Source organism: Thamnophis sirtalis, unplaced genomic scaffold (genome assembly GCF_051295495.1).
Source record: "Thamnophis sirtalis isolate CommonGarterSnake01/CBP01778 unplaced genomic scaffold, rThaSir2_p1.2 scaffold_1, whole genome shotgun sequence".
NCBI lineage: Eukaryota > Metazoa > Chordata > Lepidosauria > Squamata > Natricidae > Thamnophis > Thamnophis sirtalis.
The window spans coordinates 73,673,712-73,682,888 of NW_028261381.1; the positions used below are offsets into that span (position 1 = coordinate 73,673,712).

General features: G+C 39.2%; 1 protein-coding gene across 1 annotated transcript in view; it reads left to right on the forward strand.

Moving 5' to 3' along the window:
* DRD4 (dopamine receptor D4) overlaps positions 1-5,037 on the forward strand; it is a 38,752-nt gene extending 33,715 nt beyond the window's left edge. Inside the window, exon 4 of the mRNA XM_087719860.1 lies at positions 4,723-5,037. Within this exon, the coding sequence (XP_087575986.1) occupies positions 4,723-4,925 (203 nt within the window). The 3' untranslated portion in view covers positions 4,926-5,037. The remainder of the gene's footprint in view (positions 1-4,722) is intronic.
* The last annotated feature ends 4,140 nt before the right edge of the window (positions 5,038-9,177 follow it).

Here is a 9,177-nt window from a genome sequence, read left to right on the forward strand (position 1 = left end):
AGGGATTTCAAGCTGCATTGAGGAGTAGCAGAACAACTGGACTTTTTATTTGCTAAGAATGGACAAAGGAGAAAATGATATAGAATAGAATAACAGAATTGGAAGGGATCTTGGAGGTCTTCTAATCCAACCCCCTGCCTAGGCAGGAAACCCTATACCATTTCAGACAAATGGCTCTCCAACATTTTCTTAAAGACTTCCAGTGTTGGGGCATTCACAACTTCTAGAGGCAAGCTGTTCCACTGATTAATTGATCTAACTGTCAGGAAATTTCTTCTCAGTTCTAAGTTGCTTCTCTCCTTGATTAGTTTATGCCCATTGCTTATTCAGGTGCCTTGGAGAATAGTTTGACTCCCTCTTCTTTGTGGCAACCCCTGAGGTATTGAAACACTGATCTCATGTCTCTCCTGGTCCTTCTTTTCATTAAACTAGACATATCCAGTTCCTGCAACCATTCTTCATATGTTTTAGCCTCCAGTCTCCTAATCATCTTTTTGCTCTTCTCTACACTCTTTCTAGAGTCTCCACATCTTTTTTTACATCGTGGCGACCAAAACTGAATGCAGTATTCGGAGTGTGGCCTTACTAGGGCATTAAAAAGTGATATTAACACTTCACATGATCATATGAACTTTAGATCCTTCTCTCTGTTTAAAATGAAAGTACAGAACAATGAGTCATGTTAATTTTCCCATTTATGTAGCTGACTTTATGCTGTGATACCTTATTCTCAACATGTTCCAAATTTCTGTAGAAGCAACATAGGCACCAGGAAACAGACTCCACTCATTTCAGTAAGATCTGCAACAACTTAAAATCTGCACGGTGAATTTTATTTTTCCTCTCCTTTTTCTTTAAATTGCTTGATTTGCCAAATCCTCCTTATATCAGACTCCCCCAGAGGAGCAGTCTGATCCAATGTTTGAACAAAAGTTCAGGATTCCCTTTTATATACAGTACAGGAGCACACAGAACACAGGTAATCCTCAATTTACAACAGTTCATTTAATGACCGTTCAAAGTTACAATGTCACTGAAAAAAGTGATTTATGACAATTTTTCACACAATCATTGCAGCATCCCCATAATCACATGATCAAAATTCAGATAGTTGGCAACTGATTCATATTTATGACGGTTGCAGTATCCCAAGGTCATGTGGTCACCTTTTGCAGCCTTCTGACCAGCAAAGTCAGTGGGGAAACCGAATTCTTTTAACAACCGAGTTACTAACTTTAACAACTGCCGTGATTCACTTAACAACTGTGGCAAGAAAGGTTGTAAAATTGGACAAAGCTCAACAAATGTCTCAATTAGCAATGCTGGGCTCAATTGTGGTCTTAAGTTGAGAACTGCCTATATGTTGGACAACCAACAAAGAGTGACTAACCATTTTGACAAATAATTTCTAGTTTTCTTTCTTACTGCCATCCAGTAGTATTCTGGATTTATGCAGCCAAGATTTTGTCAGCCACATTTAGTTCAATGAAAGGGCAGAGCTGTGAATGGAAAAGGGCATCTGCTGCATATGAGAATGCCATTTTAATTTTGGAACTTTGGGAATGAAGCTTCTTAAAAGAATTTGCTTTCCTCAGTCGGAAAGCATGCTAGGTTTTGCAGATCTGGAGATGTGATGCTGAAGGGGGAAGGGCCTATATAAGAAGCATTATGTGGAGATGCTTTTGCTCTTTTCTTCTGTGTTCTGCACTCAGGTCCATGAATAGAGCTGCCTCTGTAGTGGTTCGCTCGCTGCACAATCTTTTAATTGCAACAAAAGCCTGGATAAGCCATTTGTGGATCAGCCTACCTTTGCACCTTAATGAAAATTAGATTAACCACTTTACAGCTGAATATTAGCAACATTAAAGGTCTCTCGCTCTTTACAATCATTTCCACGCCAGAGCCTCCCTTTGGAAGAATCGCATTTGAAAAATGCTCTGCTGTCTTTCCTGCATATGCTTTTAGGGCTTGCAGAAATCCAGATGCAAAAGATATTCAGAATACACATGGGTGAATATAAGTGTGAATACAAGTGTTGAAGGTGGGGAAGTGGAACATACATTATAATGCAGAAACTATGGCATACATTGTATGTAGGAGCGGACCTACATACTAGTATGTAGGATTGTGTGTGTGTGTGTGTGTGTGTGTGTGTGTGTGTGTGTATTCAATATGTCTTAATCCCCAATAGTCTTTGTACGCATACTCAGGTTGCCAGTGTATACACGCATGTTGCATTCCTGGCAACCATATGACTGCAGGAAAAGATGTGTTTCATTAAAAAAAAACATTGAGAAGTGCAACAAATGTGACCATGCAAGCTGCAATTCACCTCTCTCCCCTTGACTCAATATTACAGCAAGATATTATGATTTCAGGTTTTTACTTTCCATGTTGAGAACTGGGTCTACATCTTCCCTGAATGGGCAACACAATAATTCCCCACCCATCCAGCTACAGAGACAGATTAAAAAGAGAAATACCATGAAAACTAACATTCAATTTAAGGCCGAATCCATCATACATACACTCATTTATTCCTTTAAAAAAAATGATTTTCACTGATTTTTTTAAAAAACCGTCCTCAAACAACCCAAGGATCACTGTGTCCTTTATCCAGCAAGAAAAGAGGATCCACATCTAATTAAACAAGGTAATTGAAGAGTAAAACAAATGAGTTTTAAGAAGTGCTCTGCTGAGCTCTGTATAAATTGAGGGATGTGCTTGCTACCGCAGATTTCAAAATGATTTGTGCTATTTCCTACAAAGTGCTGCCAATGCAAGAGCCTCCAGCTGCTTTGCAACGCCCCGCCAGGGAGGAAAATCAATTTCCCAATGAGGCCAGGCTCTTCCTTTCTTACCTTCTTGGCATGCCCTGTAGCAGCTACAGGGAGACAACCAGGCAGTGTTTCTTGGATGCTCAAGAACTGAGATTTCCCTGAGATCTCACACAGCCTTAGGACTTCCACTGGGATTGCATGCATATTTGGTAAACAACAGGAAAGTTATCTGCTGATATGGGGTATCCCTGGAGGCTTTAGGAAGACAGTACATTTCTTTAGAGATAAAATGCTCCCCTTCCCCCAAACTGCCCACTGAAGATGGAGCATGCGCCAAAAGTGAAGCAAAGATGGAACAGATGGTATGATAAAGGGCAAGCAAGCGTTATTGAGAGTGGAAGGGTCAGATCAGTGGTGGGTTCCTACCAGTTCAGCCAAACCAGTAGTGGTTTGGCGGCCTGGATCGCTGGAACTGGCAGTAACCCAGGCCTGCCATGCCACCATAGGTGCCGCCATCTTGTTTTTCAGTTCTGCATGTGTGTAGCACAATTTTAATTGTAATTGTGTGCACACGAGCGAACCAGCAGTAGTGCCTACCGGAACCCACCTCTGGGTCAGACCTAAAATTGACACATGGTGATTCTTCCAAGCTTTATTGTTTTCAGGCCTATAGACAAAATTTTGCCAGATTGATAAAGTGACCAGATGTCCCGCTTTTGGCGGGACAGTCCCACTTTTGGCAGGACAGTCCCGCTTTTGAACAATTTGTCCCGCGTCCTGCAGTGTTTTTAAAAAGTCCCGATTTAAAAAAAAATTAATCAAGAACCCCTCCCCCGGTCAATAGTGTCCCTCTTTACCAATGTTAAAATCTGGTCACCTACAGATTGAGGACTCTACTACTTGCACCTACAATATATGCTGTAAACTATTAGGGTGCTGCTGTCTTCACCCTCTTTCATCCAGACTGAGTTGCCTCTTACTCCTTTGGAATGCCCTTCCTCTCTCCTGGGAATCCACCACTTTATCACATTTCAGCATAGGAAGAGGCTCCTAGATACCAGAGACCCATAAATACACTTTCTACCCAGACCTTTCCCAGCCAACACCCACCTGCTTAATTCACTTTAGCCACTCATCTACTGGGGAAGAGGTAACTATTCCCTCCTTATCGTGAGGCCTCACTGCTTCTCTTGTGTTTCTACTTAATGGTATTGTGTTTAACCTGGCGCATATGTTGGAATATGTCGACCCTTCTGGTTTTAACCCCTGAAGTCCTCTTCAAGATCAGCAAAATATAGTGAAACTAAGAGTGCTCTCTAGGTATATTCTGCATTTTGGGGCACCAGAAATAGTTTCTAGTAGCCCAAGATGTTTTTGCATTGCAGAAAAACCTGACCAACCACCTTGTGTGCCTAGTTTCAGCTTTTGCAGAAAGATCTGTTTCCTATGATTCCAGCGAGATAAAGGCAGATGCTACTGGAGCCTGCACAGACAGCGTTTATGTACCAGCTGCACTGTATCTCCCTGACCCCAGGATCCCTAAGGTCCTAGTGCACTAATTAATATGTTAATGGACATGCAATTATTCATTTTTTAAATAAATAAACAAGTATGCATTCCCAAGAGTCCTTGAGTTTATATAGAAACTGATGTAGAAGGTGCCTGCTGTTGTTTCATTCAGCTAATGCATTTAAACTAGACACCAGATGCAGCAAGAACGGGGAAATTAAATATATTTCAGCATTCTTAAATGCAAAGAATTTAGGTGGATCAGAAATGGCAACTTGCATTATTCAAAGGTAACCACAGTGCATTTTTTTTCCTTCCTCATTTTTAGAAAAATGTATATGCCACTGTTCAAAATTGAAGTCTTTACTTTTGAGAAAATAAGACATATGCAGGGAAGAACTGGCTCATTTTTTCCCCTCTCTCTTTTTCAAAGGTGCCTTCCTTTTCTGTTGGACTCCTTTCTTTGTGGTGCACATAACCAGAGCTCTCTGTGAGTCTTGTATCAGGTCTGGCCAAGTAATCAGCATTGTCACATGGCTGGGTTATGTCAATAGTGCCCTCAACCCTATCATCTACACAATCTTCAACACTGAATTTAGGAATTACTTCCGCAAAGTTTTGCACATCTTCTGCTAATCCTGCTGAATTCTTTGTCTACCTAGAACTGAATCCAGAAGAAAGGAGAGTACATTGCACAGGGCAAAGAGCCGGACCAATTATTGTCTTTGTATAGTTTAATAAAGCTTTATTTCTTATTACATAGTTGTGTGCTTCCATTTTTTTTTCACTTGATAATGGTACTGCTTTCTGGACAGCAGTTCCTTCATATTTGGTGAGAATGCAAAAATGGCCTGAAGTCAATGCATTGTTTGTGAGACTTCATGATAATCTTCTAAATTGACAGAGCAAAGTATTCTGTTTGGAGTTTGCCATCTGTCCTCCATTCAGGCAGAACATTTATTCAGAAAAGCATTTGTGATGGTTGCCCCAAAATAATGACAGCATTTTTCCCCAAAGAAATGTAGATGTACCTTCTGAGTGATGCTGTAAGAATTTATACAGGTTTTGATGGCTCTGGTAGAATCTAGGGATTTTTTCCCCCTTCACTTGTAAAAATAATTAACCATCAGAAGATGTTTAATGCCTAGAATCTTTTGCAAAGGATCTGATGGGTTAGAAACTCAGAAAACAGAAGCAGGGCTGGAAAAACAACCATGCTTGTCAATAGTTATAATAGTTTGTGCATTTCTCTGGCTCAGAGGGAACTGCTCAGTGCCAAAGGCATGGACAACATGCATAATCAATTTGATCAAGCTCTATGAACCATGGGATCAGAAAACCATTATGATGAGGAGGATAATTTAGTCTGACTGTAGCATGGCAAATACATGTCTATGTTTGCTCAGCCTCTAATCCTGATCATACACAAGAATTAACAGTGATATTGTACTGAAAATGGTTGATCCAGGATAGGAATTTAACTCCAGGCTTTGAAAATTCCCCTGAAAAAGTTATATCAACATTTCGTTCATTGAATTTCATGATACACCAAATTCTTGTCCATCGGACAGATATTTGCTATTTTACTGAGCCTCCCCCCACTCTTCAGGAAAGAGATTCAGGAAAGTTTTTTTTAAAAATCCTTTGGGTTTTTTGTTTGTTTGCCCAAACTCCCACAGTACAAATTTTAACCTTATGAAAATTCTGAAAACACCACAACATATTTAGGCAATATTGTGCATGTTTTAATAAGCAATCCCTCTTATGAAAATTTAATCTACATATCTAGATATAAAAAAAGAGTATATGGGAATTAAGGACAAAAACCCCCCAAAGAATAAAAGCCCCAGTCCCACACACAACGTAAAATGAATCTAATTAAAGTAATGAATGTGGTACCTATTTGAGTAGAATCTTAGGTTTGAGAAGATATGCAGGATTCCTTTCACACAGGAATGATTTGAGAGAGAGAGCAGACTGGTCTCCTGTTTAGAAGTTAATAGTATTCCCCTCTGTTTCTCTTCATTTTGAGAGCAACAGAACATAAACCTCTTAGGAGAGGTTGACCGGACTGCGGTTTAGCCAAATTGAGGTGTACCATCTCCATTGTTCAATATAGCTAGCAAATCAAAAGCATTAGGAAGTAGCTGAACTCACCTTGGTGTTCCTGCACTTAAATACTAAAGAAATTGAAGAAGCTACAGTGTGTAAAAGACCTTATAACTACCGTATGTTTATGGACGGAAAATAAAAGATAAACTAAGGTCTCTTATCTTCCCAACATGGGATGACTATACCAGATACTTTTGGGGACCTATTGAGATGTCGACATACGGGTTTGGTCACCCTCTAGTCAGATAGGGATCAGATGAGCAAGCATGATGGGAGTGCAATTCTTCTGCTGCCTCTACAGTGGCTTTTTTGCTGCTCTTGATTGATGAGGGCAAAGAAATACAAAGTCCTTTTTCCAAATTCCATTCACCTTCCCTTTACAATGTGTTGCCAAAAGCAGATTTAAAGAACAACTGAAAAAAAAATATTGGTTACATTTACAAAATCCACCATGAATGCCCTTACGACAATTATCAACATTGCACTGAAACAAGTCTTTATCATGCCTCAGTTTGAATGTTTGCCTAGGTAGCCATTTAGAGCTATTGTATATAGCTGTGTTGTTGCTTAAATCTAATACAAGTACACACCTGATTGACTTATAAACACATTTCTGTGGCTGGCTAGAAAGAACTTCCACAAAGCAGCATCAATATCTCTAAAGTTTTTTTCTTCTTCTTGGCTTAAAACCAGTACCTTTTTTTTGTATCTATTGTTATTTTAACACTCAAGAAGTGCTATTTTCAAAATTAGTCTTCTTGCTAGAATGTAAGATTCTCTCTCCTCAAGTGAGATGCTGAGGAAATACACAGTTGCACCTTTGCTTTTATTTTTGGCAGCACAAACAGAAAGCTGTAAAAGTGGTGCAAATGTTTAATGATTTGATCACTAAGTTCCAGAATGATGCCTGAGATATTTTTTTCATCTATATACTCAGAAGTATGAAAATTATAAGAAAACAGCCATAAGTTCTTCCAACAGCAGGAAAGGTGCCTTGAAGGACCTATTTCCTCTTTGACTCCATGTCATCCAAATAAATCCCGGATGGGCCTCCTGGAACAAGATTTGAGACATAAGATGAAAAAGAAAAGAAAAAAGATCCGTATGATATTGGATGGAAATTACTGGCTTGATTCCATCAATTTACCATATCTAATGTTTTTAATTGCTTAAGCATCATTAAGTTAATGTCAGTTCTTAACAACCACATAGAGTTTCTCCAAGATGATTATTCCCAACTTGACTCTTCAGATCTGCCAACTGTGCCCCATTACCATTGTAATCAAATACATTCATCTTATTGGTCATCTTCGTCTTCTTTTCCTTTCTACCTATCCCAACATTAAAGACTTTTCAAGAGAGCTGGCTCTTCACATTTCACATAATATGATAATTTGAGCCTGATCACATGTCCCTTGATTGAGAACTCTAGATTAATTTGTTCTGTGATCCATTTATTTGTTTTCTTGGATATCCAGTTTTCAAGTTTTCTATGTACAATACCACTGTTCAAAAGCTTCAATACTTTTTCTATGCTGCTTCTAATTTACAATATACCAGTGTAATTTATCTAAGTATTGCAATCAGCTGTGACTTAATGACATGTCCTCAGTGGCATGTGACTGACAAATAAGTACAATTGTTACTGTTTGTCCCCAATAGGACAAATTCTACCATTTTACTGGAATAGCAGGCAATTCAGCAAAGTTAAAATGCTCTTTATGCTACTCTGTGTCATGGTAGATTGAGAAAGTCTATCAGAATAATAGAGTTCAGGAACGTGGACCATTAGTGTAATTATTTAATACAGAGTTCCCCAACCTTTTTGGCTTTGTGGACTGGTGGACGGGGAAGAGGGGATGGTTCCATGCCAGCAGTGAGCAAGTGCGTGCATGCGCAGCTCCATTTGCTCTATTGGAGGGCAAGCATGCCAGCCATTCATGCAAATGGAGCACACATGTATGTGCTCGCCCGCTGATCACAGATGTGGGGATGCATATGGGTGTTTGCCTGCCACTTCTACGGCCTGGTTCCAAACAACTCAAGGCCTGGAGATGGGCCACGGCCTGGGAGTTGGGGACCAGCAAGATCCAGCATCTACCAGATCTGGTTTGATCTTGAAAAACAAAGCAGGATCACACTAATTCATTGGGAGACCATAACAAAATCTGAGAGAATGGGATTTAAAAAATACTGAAGGAAAACAGTTCTGTATGTTTACAAAGACGACCATATGGGTATGCCCAAGTAGTTTACAAATATTGAACTCAACAAGGGAGATTTCAGCTCTGAATTTTCCTGCAAGACTTTCAAATCTAACTACTGAATAATTATTCTCTCTAGGTATTCAAATGTTCCACATTTATTAGGGTAACGACTACCAAAGGTTCATGATACTTCCAGCACTGTGGGCACTATAAAGAATTTTTACCATATTGGAGAACTTTTACAGAGGACTCCTAAATAACACACACACAAATTCATTAATAGAATCAGATTCCATATGTATTGTAGGTAAGATTTAATATACATCAGGAAACTAAATTGACTGAAAAGTAGAACTGCTTCACATTTGAACAAGAATCACAAAGACCTTTTGCTGTTATAATCTTTATTGAAACCTCATCAGAGGAATCTTAAATGGATGCAGACCCAGAAGCTGCTTTAAATAACATTTTCAAAATACTTCAAAGAATCCCCATAATCCATCAGAACAGCAGGAGGCAACAATTGAAGAAACCCATTTGTTTTACAACAGCTTTGTGGAAAAGCTTGT